The 18,160-nt window shown below is 69.6% G+C and overlaps 4 protein-coding genes across 8 annotated transcripts; all 4 read right to left on the reverse strand.

The window, feature by feature from the left end:
* Positions 1-527: 527 nt before the first annotated feature.
* On the reverse strand, positions 528-1,978 carry PMVK (phosphomevalonate kinase). 2 transcript variants are annotated; one of them, XM_075724511.1, is made up of 5 exons: positions 1,896-1,978; positions 1,593-1,656; positions 1,098-1,229; positions 898-1,027; positions 528-664 (listed from the first exon to the last, which is right to left on the reverse strand). In XM_075724511.1, exons 1-5 carry the CDS (start codon positions 1,976-1,978, stop codon positions 528-530), a joined length of 546 nt encoding a protein of 181 aa, XP_075580626.1. The 2 variants fall into 2 exon arrangements, with proteins under 2 accessions (XP_075580626.1, XP_075580625.1); XM_075724510.1 differs by having other exon boundaries at positions 1,098-1,250.
* Positions 1,979-2,824: 846 nt separating this feature from the next.
* PBXIP1 (PBX homeobox interacting protein 1) lies at positions 2,825-5,520 on the reverse strand. Its single transcript, XM_075724537.1, has 10 exons — positions 5,461-5,520; positions 5,217-5,319; positions 5,067-5,134; positions 4,843-4,987; positions 4,538-4,756; positions 4,446-4,469; positions 4,286-4,359; positions 4,061-4,186; positions 2,966-3,963; positions 2,825-2,882 (listed from the first exon to the last, which is right to left on the reverse strand). Exons 1-10 carry the CDS (start codon positions 5,518-5,520, stop codon positions 2,825-2,827), a joined length of 1,875 nt encoding a protein of 624 aa, XP_075580652.1.
* Positions 5,521-6,634: 1,114 nt separating this feature from the next.
* On the reverse strand, positions 6,635-8,457 carry PYGO2 (pygopus family PHD finger 2). Its single transcript, XM_075724640.1, is given in 5 exon segments — positions 6,635-7,788; positions 7,863-7,912; positions 8,011-8,137; positions 8,139-8,174; positions 8,176-8,457. Coding segments are annotated over 5 exon segments (1,575 nt in total). The 3' UTR covers positions 6,635-6,708.
* A 919-nt stretch (positions 8,458-9,376) lies between these two features.
* SHC1 (SHC adaptor protein 1) lies at positions 9,377-16,958 on the reverse strand. 4 transcript variants are annotated; one of them, XM_075724639.1, is made up of 13 exons: positions 16,911-16,958; positions 12,945-13,106; positions 12,654-12,724; positions 12,286-12,349; positions 11,928-12,047; positions 11,442-11,495; positions 11,256-11,307; positions 10,956-11,082; positions 10,671-10,839; positions 10,409-10,469; positions 10,119-10,286; positions 9,751-10,013; positions 9,377-9,505 (listed from the first exon to the last, which is right to left on the reverse strand). In XM_075724639.1, exons 1-13 carry the CDS (start codon positions 16,920-16,922, stop codon positions 9,377-9,379), a joined length of 1,452 nt encoding a protein of 483 aa, XP_075580754.1. In that variant the 5' UTR covers positions 16,923-16,958. The 4 variants fall into 4 exon arrangements, with proteins under 4 accessions (XP_075580754.1, XP_075580753.1, XP_075580752.1 ...); XM_075724638.1 differs by lacking the exon at positions 16,911-16,958 and having other exon boundaries at positions 10,119-10,283; positions 12,945-13,505; XM_075724637.1 differs by lacking the exon at positions 16,911-16,958 and having other exon boundaries at positions 12,945-13,505.
* Between the last annotated feature and the right edge of the window lie 1,202 nt (positions 16,959-18,160).

The raw sequence follows: 18,160 nt of genomic DNA on the forward strand, positions 1-18,160 counted from the left end.
AGAGCCGGAGCGGGAATGGGTCACCCCAACACCCCCCCCACGTCCCCAAGGGCGATGCTGGACCCCGCAGCTCGCTGATGCAGCTCGCGGATCCTCCCCTCCCCAGGACAACCCCCCCCCCCCCACTCCCGGGGTGCTGCGGGAGAGGAGCTGAGGTCAGGAGCCGTCTGCTTGGGAAGCGGATAATCCGCAGGGAATCAGCTGCTGGAAGTGTATTAAAATCCACCATGAAGCACCCAGCTGGTGACCCCCCCCAGTGGGAATTAAACTGCACCTCTGCCCCCACCCAAAGCTGGGGAGCCCACCCGTGTCCCCTGGCCTCACGTCCCCCAGCCCCATGTCCCCCAGCCCTATGTCCCTTGACCCCGTGTGAAGGTCCCCAGGGAAATGAGACACAGGACCCCTGGATGGCAGCAGTTCTCTGTGCCAGAACTTTATTTGCACGGCAGGGAGGGCTGGCAGGAGGCAGAAGCCGGGACGCCGTGGGGCAGGGTGGGGGAAGCGGTCCCCAAGCGCCGGTTACCGAGCTACAGCCGGCCCCGGAGCGACCACAGCAGCGTCTCCAGCTGCTCGCCCAGGGCCAGGTCGTCCCCATCGTTGGTGATCACCCAGTCGAAGGCCACTCCCTGGTCCAGGCCGCACTCGGACTCGGTGTCGTCCACCCCTGGGAGGAGCAGAGCCGGTGAGGCCCCCGTGGTGGGTCAGGATCCGTCCATCTATGCATCCCACTGCAGCCTCACCCCCCGGAGCTGGGGAGCTTTATCTAAAACCTCTGGGTCCTGCAGCCAGGGCACGGTGGCAGAGGCGAGGGAGCCTTGCCCACAGGGCAGCCATGGAGCCAGTGCAGCCCGGGTTTGGCGCCGTGCTCGGGGAAGCAGTGCTCGCTCACTCGCTCACCAGCGACGAAGACCCAGTTCCTCCTCTTCCTCGTCTCCTCGGTGGCCGCCACCCGCACGGTCTGCACCACGTCGCCGTAGACGTCCCGGAACCACTCCACATCTGAGACGCGCCGCGCGTCGCTCACCACCTGCATAGGGGCTCCATCAGCACCCGCCCCGCACCCGCCCTGAGCCCACCACACCCACCGCGCCGCTCACCCACACCGGCTGCGCCGCCCCCTCCACCGCCGCCCTGCAGAAGAAGCCGGGGTCAGCGCGGCGCTTCTCCTCGCCCCAGCGGATCATGTCCTGCCGGTACGTCTCTTTGTAGGCGCTGGCGTCCAGAAGCCGCTGGAAGTCCAGGCCGTGCTCCTGCAGGGAGAGGGGTCAGCAGGCACCGCATGTGCCATGGGGCACAGTGCGGCAAGGCACGGCTCAGCACAGCACGACGGCGCGGCGCGGCACAGTTCGGCACAGCGCAGCATGGCATGCAGTGCAGCGTGGCACAGTGTGGTGTAGGGTGGCATGGCATAGCACAGCATGGCACGGCACAGCACAGCGTGGCACGGCGCAGCACGATGCAGCGTGGCGCAGTTCGGCATGGTGTGGCACAGCACGGCGGGGCGCGATGTGGCACAGCACGGCACGGGATGGCACAGCATGGCACACGGCGTGGCAGCACGGCTCGGCGCGGGGCGGCAGGGCCGGGGGTACCTTGGCGTACTGCTCCTTGAGGGGCCCGGAGAGGCGCAGGACGGTGCACACGGCGGGGCCCAGCCTGCGGGAGAGGGGTCAGAGCCACCGGCACCGGCACCGGCACCGGCCGGCTCCACCCGGACAGGTCCCGGCCTCTGCGCCCCCGGTGCCGGCCACGCCCCCCGGCATCGGCCACACCCCCCGGTACAGGCTCCGCCCCCCGTGCCGGCCACGCCCCCCGGTAACGGCCCGCGCCCCCTGGTGCCGGCCACGCCCCCCGGTACCGACCCCGACCCCTGGTTCCGGCCCCGCCCCCGGTACCGGCTCCGCAGCTCCTCGGCCACGAAGTCCTTCCCCGACTTCCTTTTCCCGCTCAGCAGCAGCACCACGCGCGGCGCCGCCATTCGCCCGCCCGGCCACGCCCTCGGCCACGCCCACCGCGCGGGTGGGGAGCCCGGCCCGCTCTGGCCCCGCCCTTCACTCCGCGGACGCCCCCACTCCCCCCCCCCCGCCCGAGTGGTACGGCCCGGGGGGGCGGGGCGCGGCGCCGCTGACTCCGCCCCTCTGGCGGGGCGCCCGCCTCACGGCGCCCCCTGCAGGGCGGGGCCGGCACAGCGCCGCGCCCCTCGGGGAGGGGGGTCGGAGGGGGCACCCCAAAACCTCTGACCCTCAGCACCCCTTGTTCCCCCCGTCCCCCTTCTGCCTGCACCCTCTCTTCTCGCCAGCACCCCCCTTTCTCCCAGCGCCCCCTGTTCCCCCCAGCGCCCCTCTCCTCCAGCACTCCCTCTTCCCCCCCGGTCCCTCTTTCTGCCCGCACCCCATTCCCCCAGCACCCCCGTTCTCCCCCAGCCCCCCCTTCCCCCCAGTACCCCATTTTGCTCCAGCACCCCGTTCTCCCCCAGCACCCCGCTTCTGCCTGCACACCGTTCCCCCCAGCACCCCCCGTTCTCCCCCAGCCCCCCCTGTTCCCCTCCACACCCCCTTCCACCCCCCGCACCCCCTTTTCCCCCACAGGAGCCCAGCTTTCCCAGCAGTGACTTTATTGCATGGCGGCAGTGCAGCATCACGCAGTGCAGCATCACACAGTGCATCGGGCCCGGGACCTGGCACTGCCCGGCCCCATGGTGTTGTGCTGGCGGCCCCCAGCCCCCCAGAAACAGCCCGTGGGGACTCCCCTGCCCGGGGGCGCTGGATGAAAGCTCGTGGTGGGGCGGCCGCCCCATGGCACGCTACGGCACTGCCCCCCGGCTCTACCCCCACGTGCCGCGCTGCCGTGCGGCTTTCCGGCTCCGCTCCTTCCCGACAGTGCTGCGAGAGAAGGCGGACCGTGATGGGGTGCCGGGGCTTGGTCCCCCGGGGCCCCCCCCACACCACCTGCCCCCCCGGCTCACCCGCTGTCCCCGGCATAGTGCCGCAGCATGTACTCCTCAAAGCCATCGGCCGCCTCCTCGTCACCCCGCTCCCGCCACGCCACCTCCTCCAGCAGCTCCTCCACGTCATCCACGAAGTCGACGAAGCGCAGGCGGTCGTGGGCAAAGATGCCGTCGGCCCCGAAGACGCCATCCAGCCGTGCCGCCAGCCCCCCAAAGTGCTCCCCCAAGCCCAGGCGCCCCATGAAGCCCTCCAGCAGCAGCAGGAACTGCGCCTTCTGCACCGGCTCCAGCGCAGCCCCCAGCACCTCCTGGCCTTCCTTGTGGGCACAGTCGGCCACCCCCGAGCAGCCCTGGGGTGCCCGGTACCGGCTGAGCGGGGGCAGCTCGTGGGGGCCGCGCTGGGGGGGGCCGTGAGACGACTTCCCCCAGGCTTTGCCCGGCTTGTGCTCCCGGGGGGGCCGGGGGTCCTTCCTGTGCCCACGGGGTTTGCCCTGCTCCCTCCTCTCCCGCTCGTGGGGAGCCCCCCCTGTGCCGTGCCGCTTGTGCCGCTTGCTCTCCTTTTTCTCCGCCTTGAACAGCTTCTTCCAGGGCTCGGCCCCCTCCACCTCCAGCTCCCGGCCCAGACGCCGCTCCAGGGCACTCAGCTCCTCCACCAGCCCCTCGAGACCCCCAGGGCCCCGCGCCCGCTCCAGGGCACCCGCCAGCTCCTGCCGCACTGAACCCAGCCAGCCGTGCCGCCGGGCACCCTCCCGCCGTGCCACTTCCTCACCATGGCCTGGGGCGCCTGCGCTGGGGGGCTGCTCTGCCACCGGCTCCCTGGCCCCAGGGCTGCCTGGTTTCCCCGCAGCCTGCAGGCGCTGCAGCTCAGCCCGGGTGTCGCGGAGTGCAGCGGCCTCTCGCTCCAGCGCCGCACGTAGCCGCGCGTTCTCCGCGGCCAGACTCTGCTGCTGCTCCCCGGCCACCGCCGCCTCGCCCTCACCCTTCTGCAGCAGGGCGTGCAGCTCTTCCTTGTGCGCCTGGGCAGGGGGAGGGAGCCGGGGGCCGTGAGCGAGGTGGGAGAGCAGCACTGGGACATGGCACCCGGCTTCCCCTGGCACTGCCGCGCTCACCCACCTGCAGCTCCGCCTGCATGAGCCGGATCTCCTGGTTCTCCTTGGCCAGCTTGTCAAGAAGGAGGCTGACGGACTGCACGCTCTGGGGGTCCCCAGCGTCTGACGTGGGGGGCTTCTGCTGCCAGTCCTGGGGGACAGGAAGGATGGGAGCCATGGGGGTGCTGGGGCGCTGGCCCCCCTTGGCCAGCTCGGGGGGCTGAGCCCCACCATGGACCCCCCTCTTTACATCACCGATGGCAGGCAACGGCGACTCCTGCTCCCCAGCCGCCACATCCTGGCTCAGCACACTCTCCGCGGGGCCTGGGGAGGAACCGGGCAGGGACATCCAACCGCAGCCGTATGTCGGGGCTGCCCCCTGCACGGGCTGGACAGTCCCCTGTACTCACCCTCCGCCGGGTCGTAGATGCCACCTGGGGAGAGGAAGGGACGATGAGGGGGACGCCAGGATGCCCACCCTGCCCCTGGGACCCCCACTCACCGGAGGCAACCAGCAGCCCCACGGCCACCAGTGCCAAGGCGCCTAGCAGGTACTTGCTCACGCCGAACCCGTCATCGTCACCGGCAGCCAGTGTCCCCTGGTGTGGGGCAGGCGCGGGAGATGGGGGCCCGGGACGGGGCTCGTGGCCCTGCCGCCGTCGCCGCAGCCCCTCCATGTCATCGTCACTGCTGGTGCAGCTCCCCTCCTCCATTGGCGGCCCTGGGGAGGGATGGGGGGGGGGACCTCCAGGGAGGGTCTGCACCCCAGCAGGGACACCCTGGGCCAGTCCCCTGCAAGGGCCTGACCTGCTTTGGGGGTGTCAGGGCAGGGTCCCAGCTCAGCCTCGGCATCGGGCTCCTCCTGCTCATTGCCACCCAACACGCCGGGTTCTGTGGAGCCGTCCAGGGCGGGCGCTGCCCTGGCCCCAGGGTCCCAACACTCCTCTGGGTCCTGCGGACACAGGCACTGGGGTCTCACGCATCCCCGCAGGGCGAGCAGGACCCCCAGGCCCCCCGGCTCCTGGGCTTACCCCCAGCCCGCTGCCCTCGGGCCGCCGGCTCTGGCCGGGGAAGGCAGCTGCACCGTTGGCAGGCATGGCTGGGGAGAGGCAGAGAGCGGTGGTGAGCCAGTGGCACAGGGGGAGCCCCGGGTCTGCCCAGTCCCCACGGCTGCCGCCTGCCTGTGACGGTGTCCGGGGTGCCTTCCTCCTCCTCCGGCTCCTCATCCTCAGCCCCATGGGAGGCCAAATCCTGCGCCGGACCCACCGTGTCGATGGGCAGGCCCTGGGAGAAAGGGGGAGCGGGTGGCAGCTTGGGCCCCAGGCCCTGCCTGCCACTCTCTGCCCGCAGCCCTGCCTGCCCTGCCTGCCCTGCCTGCAGCCCTGCCTGCCCTGCCTGCCGCCCCGAGGCCTCCCCAGCCCTCACCTCGCTGCCCGCCAGCACCCAGCTGTTGTCCGAGTCCCGGGAGTCTGACTTCTCTGCCATGGGGACGGCCCAGAGCCACCTGCAAGGAGACGGACAGACGGACGGACAGACAGACAGACGGACGTGACCCAGCTCCCGGCACCCAGCTGGATTTGCCCGGGAGAATCGCGGTCCCCAAACCCTGCCCGCGGCTGGGGACCCCCGGCTGCTGCAGGGAGCGGCCCCGGGAAGACCGGACCCCCCCCGTGTCCCCGCCCCGGTCAGCAGCTGCCGCCGCGGGGTATTTTTAGCCGCGTGATGCCGCCCGGCAGGTGGACGGGGGGGTGCGAGGCCCGGTACAGGGACACCGGGGCCCCGCAGGAAGGCGGCGGTAGCGGGAGGGGGATCCCGGGCAGCCCCCACCCCCACCCCGCGACCCCCCTCAGCCCCCGTACCGGGCGATGCCCCTTCAAGCCGTGCCCGCTGCGCACCCCCGGGCACCGCACTGCCCCGCTCCCGGTTCCGGCCCCGCCCGGGGAAGCGGTCCCGGGGCCGGGCGGTACCTGGTGCCGCGGCCGGGCGCGGCCCCTCCGGTAACTTCGCCCCGGCCCGTCCGGTAACTTTCCCCGGTGCCGGTCGCCGCCCTCGGGAAGGGGCGCACACGTGATGCCAAGAGCCAATGGGGACGAGCGGCGACCGCGGCGGACCAATGGGATGGCCCGGGGAGGGACGTGAGGCCCCGCCGGTACCGGACATCCCCCCCCAATCCCCAGCGGAGCGGAGCCAGACACGGATAGGCGGGTTTCAGAGTTTTATAGCGACGGTACAAAAGTTTCCATTAACGCTCGGCTAAAACGGGGGAGGGCTGGGCACCGGGACCGTCCCGAGCACCGGGGAGGGGAGCACCGGGATCGCTGCACAGCCCCGGGGGGGGGGCACGGATGGCGGTGGGGACCGGCTCGCCCCCCCCGCAAGGGCGCTGACACCACCGGACAGAGGTGGGGGGGCCAGGGCGGCACCAGGGAGCTCAGCCCCCGAGAGCTGGTGCACCGGGGCCGGAGCCTCCCCCACAGCAAGGGGCTGCCAACGGCGGGGCCCGCACCGGCCCGGAGCCCATGGCAGGTCCCAGCGGCAGCCGGTGCCCGGCAAGGAGCCGCAGCTGGCGGCCGGCACTGTCTCTCTGACTGGTGGGGGGGGGCGACGGCTACAAAAAAAGGGGGTTTGGTCCTAAATCGGTGGGGGAGCTGTACACGGTGGCGGGAGGGCGGCTCAGCCGTCGTTGGCAGCCACCAGCTGTCCCATGCCCTCCCGGACGTAGACCGACTGGATCTCCTTTGTCTTCAGGCAGAAGTCGCAGGCCCAGACGGCAGAGGCCTCGGTGGTGAGCAGCCCATAGGCGTTCTCCGTCATCCCTGTGCACTCCCGGTGGAACCACTTCTGGCAGGAGGCCTCGCACAAGATGGCATCCTGGTCGTCGTTCACCTCGTTGCGGCAAGCCCCGCAGGGGTACACCAGCCCCGGCGGCGGCTGGTGACCTGAACCGCCGGCCGCCTTGCCGGGGGGAGGCGGTGGAAGGCTGTTGGTTTCGGGTGTGCCGGCGCTGCGGCCGGCGCTGTTGGGGGCAAAGCCGGGCTGCGCCCCATTGATGGCGGCGGGGGAGCCGGAGTGCTGCTCCTGGGCAAAGGTGCTGGGCGGAGGGTTGAGGTTCTTGCCCCCCTCCTCGCCGCCGGCAGGGAAGCTGGGGTCAGCCCCGGGGAAGGGGCTGGCGGTGGGGGGCAGAGGGGGGATGTTCTGCCCGGGGCGCTGCATGGGCGACTGTCCAAAGAGGTTGCTGGGCTGGCTGAAGCGCTGAGCCACCGCCGGCCCCCCGGGGGGGTTGAGGGCCGGCCCAGGGCCCATGTCCCCCCGCGGGGGCTGCCCCATGGTGGGGGAGATCATGGGCCCGAAGCCCCCGACGGGCCCCTGCATGAGCTGCCCTGTGGGGGGGCTGAAGTTCTGTCCGAGGGGCTGGCTGAAGGGCTGCCCGGGGAAGCTCATGCCCCCGGGCTGGACGTAGCTGGGGTTCTGGGGGGGCATGCTGAAGGCCGGCCCCATCTGCCCGGGGGCAAAGGGTGGGGGCTGCCTCCGCAGGGGCTGGGGGCCCCCGCCGTAACCGGGGGGCACCTGCGGTGACATCCCCCCCTGGACGCGGAAGCCGCCGAAGGGGACGGGGCTGCCCAGGAAGGGAGCGGGGGCCGCCCCCACCTTGGGGGCCCCGAAATCATCCTCGAAGGGGTTGGAGGCCACCAGGTGATCCACCATGGGGGTGGGCGGCGGGGCGAACTCCGAGAGGTGCGAGTAGGCGGGGCCCTGCGGGGAGAAGGCGGCGGTCAGGCGCTGCGGCCCCCCCGGCCCCGGCCCTGGTCCCGGCCGCCCGGCCCTACCTGCGTGTTGGACTTGCGCCGCTTCTTCTCGGGGCTCTTCATCTGCAGCCCTGCGGGGACAAGCGGGGCCGCGTCAGCCGGGCCCGGTGCCCGCCCCCCCCCCCCCCACGCCCGGCCCGGTGCCCCCGCCCCGGCCGTCCGCGCTCACCTGCCTTCCCCTGCTTCCGGCCGGGCCCGCCGGCGGCGGCGCTGCCCGCGGGGTGCGGGGGCCCCGGCGGGGGCGGCGGGGCCGGAACGCCTCCCTCCAGCTTCTCTGCGTGCGGGGCCGCCATGGCCCTCACAGCCAGCCCGCCGCCATGGCCCCGCCGCCGCCGCTCCTCCGCACGGCGCCCCCGACCGGAACCGGAACCCGCGCGGGGCCAATCACCGCCCGCGGGGCGGGGCGAGGGCGCGCGGGAGGTGCCCACACGCGCCTGGCGGGAGGAGGCGGGGTCAGGGCGGACCAAGTGCAGCGCGCTGGGAGGGGGAGCGGAGCGAACCATTTGCAAGGTTGGAGGGGGGGGGGGAAGCGGGCCGGACCGACTACAGCGGGCGGGGTAAAGCAGAGCGGGACGGACCATGTGCAGCGCCCGCGGGGGGGAGCGGGACGGACCATGTGCAAGGCCCGGCGGGGGGAGTAACCATGTGCCGATCGAGGCGCCGACGCCGCCTGCCCGGTGCACCCCCCCGGTGTCCCCCCTCCTCACACCAGCCAAGGCCTAGAGAAATACCAACTTTAATACCAACCGCCGGTTCCTTTGGTATAGCGGGGCCCGGGGTGAGGGGGGAGAAACCCGGGGCTATGAGGGGCAGGGCTGTGCTTTGGCTTGGGGGGAGTAACACCGTGCATGCATGGAGGGGGCTCTCCCGCCGCCCCCCGGGGCTGCCGGGGCCGGCCGTGCCCAGCCGGGACCCCGGGGGGCGGGCAGAGAGGGGGTGCGGAGGAGCACGTCCCGGGAAGGGGCACGGCAGGGGCTGGGAACGCCGAGGGGGGGGGGCTCTGTCCCCGGCCCCCCGCCATTGCATAAGTGTGGGACCTGCGGGGTCAAGGCACAGAGTTAACACATAAAGTGATCGGGTACAGTCGGTACGGGGCCGGCCGGGCCTTGTGCATGGGGGAGCGGAGCCCCCCCGCTGCCCCCTCCATGGCCCGCAGGCAGGGGAGGAGGCTGGGCTGCCCCCCGGCTTGGGGGGCTCGGTTCCACCAGCCACGAGCCCGTGCCCACGCCGGCGAGCGGGAGAGCGGCCGCGACACGGCAGTGGGGCCAGGTTTTGGTAGGAGCTGAGCTGCTGTGCAAAGGCTGGAGCTGGGAGGGGGCAAGGGCTTTGGCAAGAACAGCCCCCCGCCCTGCAGGCAGCTCACGCCACGCTGCCCACGCCCCCCACGGCCACCAGCTCCTGGTGACAGAGGGGTCCGGGCCCCGTCCCCGGCCAAGTCCACGCTTGGTCCCAGGCAAAGCACCCGACAGAGTCCGAGGGCTCCCTGGGGCAGGGAGCAGGGCCAGGGGGGCTGCGCACTGGGGCCCCCTGGGTGCTCACAGTCTCCTCTCCACCGGCTGCTGCAGGCACATCTCGCTGCCGGCCGAGATGATGGGCAGGTGATTGTCCATGTGGTAGCTGATGAGGTGGCTGACGCTCTCGAAGCGGTGGTCTTTCGTCCGCACCTGGGGGGGCCGGGGAAGGGGCACTTGGGAGGCTGCCGATGCCCGTGGGAGGCCAAAGCCACCAGGCTCCAGGGGCTGGCACTGAGCTGGGGGGAGCAGCCCTCACCCCCACACTCCACCAGGCCCCCTCTGATGCCCACAGGCATCCCCCGAGGAGCGGTGGGGAAGCCTAATTGCTCCTGTAAACCCCAGGAACCCCCCTGAGCTGTGCCAAGCTCTGTCCCCGGCGCGTTACCCAGACTCACCACTCCCTCGGGATCAACAAGCAGCAGATGCTTGGGCTGCCCACCCTGCAAGCCGGTCAGCACGTACTGGCCCGGGGTGGTGGTGCTCTCCCGCACCAAGAAGTCTCCGTTCACCTTCAGCAGTTTCTCGGCCTCTTTGCGGTTCATCTTCCCGTGGTACCAGGGCTCCCGTCTCAGCTGCTCCTCCATGGAGGCCACCACCTGGGCGGGGGGCAGCCCCACAGGCACGGACGGGGGGACACGCAGGGCATCTTCAAAGGGCTCTGCAGGGAGAGAGGAGTGGGGGGGTCCAGGACTGACCTCACAGCCACCCGACCCCAGCCCAGGACAGACCCCCCCAGCCCAGGCACAGCCCCCATCCTGCTCACTCATGTCGAAGAGGTCCCTCTGGGCGCTGCCGTTGGCTGTGGCGGGGGTGCCAGCAGCTGACGCTTGGCGTGTCTTGTCCACATTCTGCACGTTGACGTAAGACGGGTCATCAAACAGGTCCGTGCGGCCAGATGCGCCCGCCGGAGCCGGGTATTTCTCTCTCCCTGCTGCCAAGAGCACCATGGGTCAGCCAGGCTCCAGCCTGCCTTGGCCCCAACACCAGTGCCCGCTGTCGGAGCAGTTGGGGTCCAGGAAAGCAGATGGGGACTGGCCCCGTCCGTCAGGTTACCTTGGGCAGGAGCGTGTTGCTTCCGAGGGTCGTACTCCCCGCCGGACGTCTGGCCGACAGGCTGCAGGAAGAGGTGGGTGGTGAGTCCCGCTGCACTCCCCGTCCCTTCCCACGCCCTGGGCTGCTAGAGGTGCTGGGGAGACACGTGCCATGGCTCCCGTGGTGGAATAACCCCGAGCGAAGAGCTCACGGCCTGGTTGGGGTCCCTGCATCTCCCTTTGCAATGCAGAGCCTCCCCATGAGGACATGCCCAGAGCCTTACCAGCGTGGCCCCCAAGTGATTGGGGGTCTGAGCGGCCCCATCCCGCAGCCGCATGTCCACGACCCCCCCGATGGGAGGCTCCTTGCCAGGGAAGTCGTTGTAGTACTGGTGATCGGGGGCCGGTTCCTCCTCTTCCTCATCCCAGGCAGAGCCATCAAACCCCGCCATCCTGGGAGGGCACAGCACAGATGAGCAGCTGACAGCAGCCAGGGCTGCATCCCCTCTCCAAAACCAAATCTTGGACACTGTCCCACCTTCCTCTGTCCCACACAGCCCTGCCCTTACCTGTCATGGGGTGTCACCAGCTTCGGGGGGTTTTTCAGGTACTGCTTGAAGCGCAGCTCAAAGGCCTGCCCGATGGTGCTGATCACATCCTGTGCCAAGCCCTCGGGGCACTCCAGGATATGGCAGGCTGCAGAGGGAATGGTGGGATAGGAGCGTGGAACCCCAACCTCGAGTTCTCCACCCCTCGAGCCTGCCCTATGCACCCCCCGCAGAGCTTCCTTACGGGGGACCCAGTCCCTCCCCGCCTGAACAACCACAAAACGGGGCTCTGGCGTTTAGGACCCTCGGCAGCAGCCTCACCTCTCTGATTGACGGGGTCTTTGGCAACATAGGCAACGTATTCGGCTGTGTCCTGTGGGCGAGACACTGGCACTGAGATGGGGCTGCCAGGGAGCACAGTGCCCTAGACTTCGGGGAGAGGGCAGGAGAGGCACCAATCCCTAGCACGGGGCAGGGCACGCACGGATGGGTACCCTGCGTACTCACCGGGTCTCCCCCAGAAGCGAAGGAGATGGACTGCATGTGGTGGTTGGCAATGATCTGCAAGGCAGAAGAGTTTGTTGGACGCAGCCGGGAGCTCCTCAGCGCCCAGCCAGAGGTGGCACCTCCTGTCTGCCACACGTCTCCTGGGGCTGGCCCAGCACGGGGGCTTAAAAGCCTCCAGAGCCCTGGTTACAAGCCACAGGCCACCAGGAAAATGGCTGGGCCACCAACAGGGCCACTGATAGTGGGGTCAAAACCAGGAGACCTGGCCCCAGGCCACAGGACTTGGGTCTCAGTCTCCAGGACAGATCCTGCAAAGCACACGGGGTATCGCTCCAACCTCTTCCCCCCCAGGGACCGGGGAGATGTGGGCACTCAGCAGGTCACGCAGCTCACCCCGACATCCCTTGTCGCAGCAGGGCCCGGGCTGGGGGACACAAGGATACCTGCTCATCTAAAGCCAGTCGCCCGGCACCTTGCCGCTCTCACCTGCTTGCAGTCAGAAGCCATGAGGTTGAGGCTGCTGGTGGAGATGGTCAGGGTGATGGGCATGCCGGCGAACTTCAGGTTGCTCTTGCCCAGGATGGAGTTCAGGGAGCGGCCGCAGGGCTGCGGGCAAACGGCAGCGTGGGGAAGGGGCTCCCCGGGCCGGACGCACGTCCTGCTGCCCTCCACGGTGGAGACAGGCACCTCTTCCTCACCAGCAGTCCTGCCGAGCTCCACTGGCCCAAGCCGCGGTGGGAGGTCGGAGCCCCAGGCTGCCCAGCTGGACTGGGATCCAGTCCTCAGCCCTGTACCCAGACAGCCGAACGTGCTCCCCCCCAGCAGCTCCCCAGCCCGGCCTCACCTTCCTCCTCCGCACGGCTCCCTTGGCGCCGGGCACGGCCTCGCACACCAGCCCGATGGCCTCCCTGCAGGGAGTACAGCGGGATGTCGGCAACCCCCAGCGCCTGCCCTCCCCGTTCCCTCATACCCCCCCTCAACTGCGGGGCTGAGGACGCAGGGACCAGCACAGAAGGGACAGGGTGACAAACGGAAAGCCCTCAGGCAGCACCGGCCGGGGCTCTTCAAGCCGGGGAAGCACGCTGGCGTTAACATTTGATGGGGCTGCAGGCAGCCTGGCCCCCACCGAAAGCCCCACACGCCACCAGGAGCTTGTGCAGGGCTCAGACCCCCCCCCAAAAGCGGCAGCCCCTGGGGAGAGGCAGAGCTCACCTGGTGACCTGCGTCCTGGTGTTGAAATCCAAAGCCCTCATGGACTGGAGAACTTCCACGCAGCCCATGTACTGGGGGAGAGAGCAGGGTCAGCCCGGCCAGCCCTGGGCTTTGCTCCCCACGCAGCCGAGGAGGGGGCCGGGGCCCTGAGCCCCCCAGCTCCGCAGCAGCGACCTCCCTGGGGACCCCACTGCCCGCCTGCCACCCCCAAGGAGCGCACCAGGAGGTCCCCAAATCCCCACCATGACACTTCCTACACCCCCGCTCCATCCCCCCGTCCCCAGCACTCACCCGGACGTGGTAGGAGACCCCAGGGCCCATGACCTTGTCATCTGGGTGCAGCCAGCCGCGGGTGGGCTTATTGACGAAGCTGCCGTGGCGGGTCCATTCGTCACCCCCGAGCTGGCCGCCTTCCACCCGCGTCTTCTTCCCGCAGCTCAGCTTGTTCATATCCTGGGAACAGACAGCAACAGGTCCCGCTGAGTCGGGGCCGGCAGCCCCTCCTGGCACCAGTGCCAGCGTCCCGGCGGGGCTGGGCTCCCCCGGGCTGCCACCGGCTGAGGAACCCCGCAGGCTGAGCAGGTTGGCGGGGTTTGAGAGCTTCAGGTTGGCCATTTTGGGGAAGAAGGAGCAGAGGGTGGTGGGGCTGTCCTCTGACTCGGGCGAGAGCTCGCAGAGAGGCGCCGCGGGGCCGAGGGAGGAGGAAGACAGGGAGCCAGGCAGAGACTGCGTGCCTGCGAGGGACTCCACTGGGGAGGCCGGGACCCCCAGGCCCCCCACCGCCTCCTCCAGAGAGGAGACAGACTCATTCCGCAGGTGGCTGTATTTGCTCTTCTGCAGGAGATCCATGACAGAGAGAGACGAAGGGCCAGGGTTGGCCCTGCCCACGCGGCAGTGGGGTGGAGGCAGCCGGCCGGGTCTCACGGGGGCCCCATGGAGAGTCCAAACACCTTCAGCTGCCAGGAAGCCACCCCCGAGCAGAAACCTCAGCCGAGCTCCGCACCAGACCCGTGCCAGCCCAGCATGGCTGGCAGGGAGAGCCGGCCCCCGGGTACCAGGCAGCGGGACCAGGGGCTGCCCGGCTCCGTGCCGTTGCAGCCGATCGATCACGATCAGTGTCAGTGAGGATGCACGGATGCGGCCAGATGGAGAGCAACCCCCTGGCTCCTGCGGCGGCGGGGAGGAAATGGGGCCACGGTGACGCCCCAGGGAGCCGCTGGCTTGGGGAAGGGGGCTCAGCACACTCGGCCCCTGGCCTGGAGGTCCTCAAGCCCTGCGGTCCCACGCCGCTCCTGCACCGGGCGGGCACCAAATCCCATTGTCTTCAGCCAGGGCCAGATCCGGACCCCTTCTGCCCTGCCACTGGGTCTGGCAGCGCTGCCCTCCGCCCCAGCCCCTGCGCTGCCCCGCTGTTGCTGGCCGCTAAGAGGAAATCAAAAGCATGAATATTTAAATCCCTGAGACAAGGCAGCCACAGAGCACGTCCAAGCCCAGCCCAGCACCGTCCAGGAGCGAACAAGGTCCTTCTGTGGCAGCCGGCGCTACACAACCCACGTGCCAGCAGCGGGCAGCCGCTGTTGGCTCCCCGGGCTCTGCCGGGGGGAGCGGCACCCAAAGCTGGGGGTGCCGCGATGCTGAGATGCCACCAGTGCTCGCAGCCGCCTGGGATGCAGGGACATCCAGTCCTTCGAGAGAGCGTGGCTCCAGGCGCAGATCTTGCCCGGAGGGCTGGCGGGAGGAAGAGGAGGATGCCCAGGAGCAGGATACAGGTGGGCTGTCCGCCGGGCGAGGCAAGGCTCAGCGCGGGCCCTTGGCTGCAGCGGGGAGCCGGCGGCTGCAGCTAATTGCTGCTGCTGCTTCCCGCATCCTGGCCGGTGCTGAGCAGTGGCTCCTCCCGGGAGAGAAGGGGCTGCCGCTAATCGGAAGGGCCGTGCTGACTCACGGGCGGCGGGGCAGGCTCTGCCCGCGGCAGGGGCTGCGTGCGGGCTGGGGCGCAGCGCAGGAGGGGCTGCTGGCGAGGGGTGGGGACCCGGCACGTATCTGGAGCAGAAAAATCAAGGTCACAGGCGGAGCTAGTGGGAACCGGTGGTGAGAGCGTGCCGGGGGGCAAGCCTCAGCCCCTTCAACTGCAGGAAGCTGGGCAGAGCCCTCACCTGTGGGTTGGGGGCATCAGGGGCAAGTCTCCCCTGCTTCCCCCCCATCCTCAACACACCGGGACGCTGGCAGGACCTCAGGCCAGCCCGACCGCGCCACCCACACCTGCGCTGCTCTCCATGGCCTCATCCGCACCAGCCTCCCCGGGGGGCAGGAGCTCTCCCCCATCTCATGGGCTGGAGCAGGGATTTGGGGCAGCCCCACAGTGCCCAACCCTCTGACCCACCACGGGCCAGGGCCTTCCCAGGCACCAGGCACTCTGCAAAACCGGTCACCGAGCCAAAACCGGGTAAATCCAGCCCAAGGGAAGGGCTCCCCGTGCTTGGAACCGCGGTGGAGCACTGCTCGGCACTGGCGGCTGCCTGCCCTGCTTCCCGAACGCTGGCACGCCGCCACGGGGACGGGGAAATGGAAGCCAGGACAGAGCTGGAAATAGCCTCCCGCGAGGTGCTGCGGCTCACAACGGCGGCTCCGTCACCCGCCTCCTCCCGGTACCGGAGCATCGCCTCAGTCGCACACGCTGCCTTCGCGAGAGCCAGCCCCCACCTCAGCCGGCGGTGGTCCCACGGGTGCAGAGAACCCACGCCAGCCGTCCCGCGAAATGCTCGTCCCCGCCAAGGGCCCCCCGGCCGCTCGGCACTGTGACCTTCCCGTGGCCGGCAGTGCCGCTGCTCTAAAGAAAAGCAGGAAGCCCCGGGCCAGGGAGCCAGGAAACCGCCAGCCCCGTGAGGGGCCAGCCGCAGCCCCAGGCTGCCAGGGGGGAGCCGGGCTGGGCGGCGTCGAACAGGCACAGGGCAGCGGGGTTTGCCCATGAGGGCCCAGCCGCCGGCAGACGTGGGGCTGGGGGGGTCACCCGTCATGGCAGCATGGGTTCTGTCAGCCCCGATGCTTCCCCAGGGCCCCACCGGGACAAAAGCAGGAGGGAACTGCATGGTGGGGCGGGGGTCTCCTCAGCCCCCTTCCCACCACCCCAGGCCCCAGCTGTCGCCCAGACAGGCGACAGGGCTCAGGACATCCCTTCCCAACACGCACCAAGGGGTTGGCACACCCAAGGAGCCACAGCCCCCTGCTCAGACAGGCCTCTGCTTTTATGAAATGGAATAATTTCTGATTTTATCAGAACTTCCTGAGGCCAGCTGGCCCACATCACCCCACCAGCCTGCACCGGCTGGGAACAAGACATATCACCGCTCCCAGCCCTCGGAGACCAGAGGTGCCACAGGCCTCCCCGGCCCCAGAGCCCACCCCGGGGCGTCAGAGCCCCCTTTCCCAGCAGGCTCAGAGCACAGAAGGCAAACCGAGACATGTGCAGAGCTATGGAACAAAAGCCCTGCCTGAACAGGCAGCCCTTGAGCCCGATCCAGCAGGCAGCAGCCCTTCCCCTTGCCAGACAGGCTGGCAGCGAGCTCCTGCCCCTGCAGCGGAGAACGAGCAGAGCAGCCAGAACAACCGCCCCCAAGGAGCTCCCGGGACATGTCCTGGCCCAGCTGCTCCTCGTGCCCCGGCAGCAAGGAGAGGCACCAGATTGGTCAGATCCTCCCTGCACACAGGAGAGGCAGAGGGACACGGGCTACCTTCGGGTGCCTGGGGCTGGGACTTCATGCGCAGCCCGGGGCGAGGAAGAGGAGCAGAGAGGGGACGCTCGAGGCCCTGCTACCGGGCCAGCGCCCGACATCCTCCCAGGAAACACAAACTGCGAGCTGAGTCAGAGACCTGGAACATGCCAGTGGTTTGGCAAGAAATCACAGCGAGGAGCAGGCAGCCGTGTGCTGGCCACTGCCACACGTACACACGTCGCCCCGGGGCAGGAGACCCCCTCAGTCTGACAGTGGCTGCAGCAGAGCTGTCCCTAAGCCTCCGGGGCAGGGGGGAAGCAAAGAAAAACACTCAAATCCAGCCAACAGCTGTTTTTTTCCCCCCCAAACGTCACGAGAGCATCACACAGCATCTACGTGTTCCTGCGCACAACCTCTCTGCCGCTCAGAAGAGGGGCCGGGAGACGCCAGCACAGAGCTGGGAAAGAGGCTGGGGCCCTGCCAGCGCAGAGACAGGGGAGGCAGGATCCACCACCAAAGCCACCTAGCCCTCCACCGAAGTCCTTACCACGTACTCCATCGCCGGCGGAGGGCAGGGCAGGCCCTGGGCAGGGAACAGAAACACACAGCCCCTCTCGTCTGGCACTCTGACCTGCGGTTCGGGGACAAACAGGGAGTTAGCCAGCCCTGCCCCGGACTGCCGAGGTGGTGGCCCTGGCGCCAAGAGGCAGACCCTGCTCCTTCTCGATGACTGCAGACGGACGGGGCCGTAGCAGCCGCGCACAATGCGTTGCCGACGCACGGGGCAAGAGAGCCAGGGAAGCCTCCTGCTTCCCATCCGAGGGAGGACGGAGCTGGGATGTGCTGCGGCAGGAGCACGAGGCCGAGCCTGGCACTGCTCAGACCTTGCCCATACCAGAAAATGGCGTCTGGGACCGAGGGTCGCTCCGTGACCCAAGACAAGCGTCAGAGCTGATCCCTGCCCAGCCCCAAAACCGGTGCCCAGAGGGCCCCACGCAAGCAGGGAGAGCAGAGGCAGCCCAAAGGGCAGAGCTGCTCCCTCCTGCCCAAATGCTACCCCCTCAGCTGGCACCCCGCCACAAAAGAACATGCAGAGCCCCGGGGGCTGCAGCCCCCTCCTCCCCAGGGCAGCAGCGAATAAGGGATTCGTGGAAAGAGGCTACAAGAAGGGAGCCAGGAGGGGCAGGAAGCTCTGCAAGGGGAAAACAAGGCAACTGAAGCAGGAGCAGCTCCAGAGCCGCTGCCCTTCCCACCCCCACCACCCAGCCAGTGTGGTCGGGGCCAGGCAAGCCAAGCAGCGCAGGGCAGCAAACATGATTTACTTCCTTGCAGCAATTGTGCCCTTATCTGGGGCCTGCACCGGAGCCCAGGCAGGCGCTAACGTGATTAGCTTGGGAGGCAGCGAGATAAGGAGGGCTCCGCTTGGCAAGCACGGTGGTACAGACCAGCCCTGGGCAGGGCCCAGCAGCACCGCACCAGGACACTCACTGCTGAGCAAAGGTGGTGATGAGGCCCTCTGGATGCCAGGGACTGAGGTTGGTGGCAGGGAAGGAGGATTGGGACCCCGTCCTGGGGTTCTCAGCCTCACTGAAGCCTCCCCAGGGCCCAGCTGTGTCTGCCCCGAGGAGGGGACACTGCCCCACACAGCTCCCGGAGGCGCAGGAGGCCTGGCCATGGTGCTCCCCCACCAAAGGGCTCTGGGTCGATCCTCAGGCCCCGCTCGGCTGGGAAGAGGCAGCATCTTCAACCCCTCTGGCACAGGCCGAGGTCAGGGCATCCCGGGGGAGCTGCCCTTTG

Source organism: Pelecanus crispus, chromosome 22, assembly GCF_030463565.1.
Source record: "Pelecanus crispus isolate bPelCri1 chromosome 22, bPelCri1.pri, whole genome shotgun sequence".
Classification (NCBI taxonomy): Eukaryota; Metazoa; Chordata; class Aves; order Pelecaniformes; family Pelecanidae; genus Pelecanus; species Pelecanus crispus.

What these genes read in the sequence shown, in the direction of transcription:
- SHC1 (XM_075724637.1), bottom strand. Translation starts at nt 13,502, where the DNA reads ATGGATCTCCTGCAGAAGAGCAAATACAGCCACCTGCGGAATGAGTCT. An exon ending in AGACCCCGTCAATCAGAGAG is followed by an intron (nt 11,083 to 11,255) that starts GTGAGGCTGCTG and finishes TTCCCTCTGCAG; the next exon opens with CCTGCCATATCCTGGAGTGC. An exon ending in TTGTTGATCCCGAGGGAGTG is followed by an intron (nt 9,506 to 9,750) that starts GTGAGTCTGGGT and finishes CGGCCCCCCCAG; the next exon opens with GTGCGGACGAAAGACCACCG.
- PMVK (XM_075724510.1), bottom strand. Translation starts at nt 1,978, where the DNA reads ATGGCGGCGCCGCGCGTGGTGCTGCTGCTGAGCGGGAAAAGGAAGTCG. An exon ending in GCCGAGGAGCTGCGGAGCCG is followed by an intron (nt 1,657 to 1,895) that starts GTACCGGGGGCG and finishes CCTCTCCCGCAG; the next exon opens with GCTGGGCCCCGCCGTGTGCA. An exon ending in GAACTGGGTCTTCGTCGCTG is followed by an intron (nt 665 to 897) that starts GTGAGCGAGTGA and finishes TGCTCCTCCCAG; the next exon opens with GGGTGGACGACACCGAGTCC.
- PBXIP1 (XM_075724537.1), bottom strand. Translation starts at nt 5,520, where the DNA reads ATGGCAGAGAAGTCAGACTCCCGGGACTCGGACAACAGCTGGGTGCTG. An exon ending in CCGAGGGCAGCGGGCTGGGG is followed by an intron (nt 4,988 to 5,066) that starts GTAAGCCCAGGA and finishes CTGTGTCCGCAG; the next exon opens with GACCCAGAGGAGTGTTGGGA. An exon ending in CCCTGACACCCCCAAAGCAG is followed by an intron (nt 4,757 to 4,842) that starts GTCAGGCCCTTG and finishes ATCCCTCCCCAG; the next exon opens with GGCCGCCAATGGAGGAGGGG.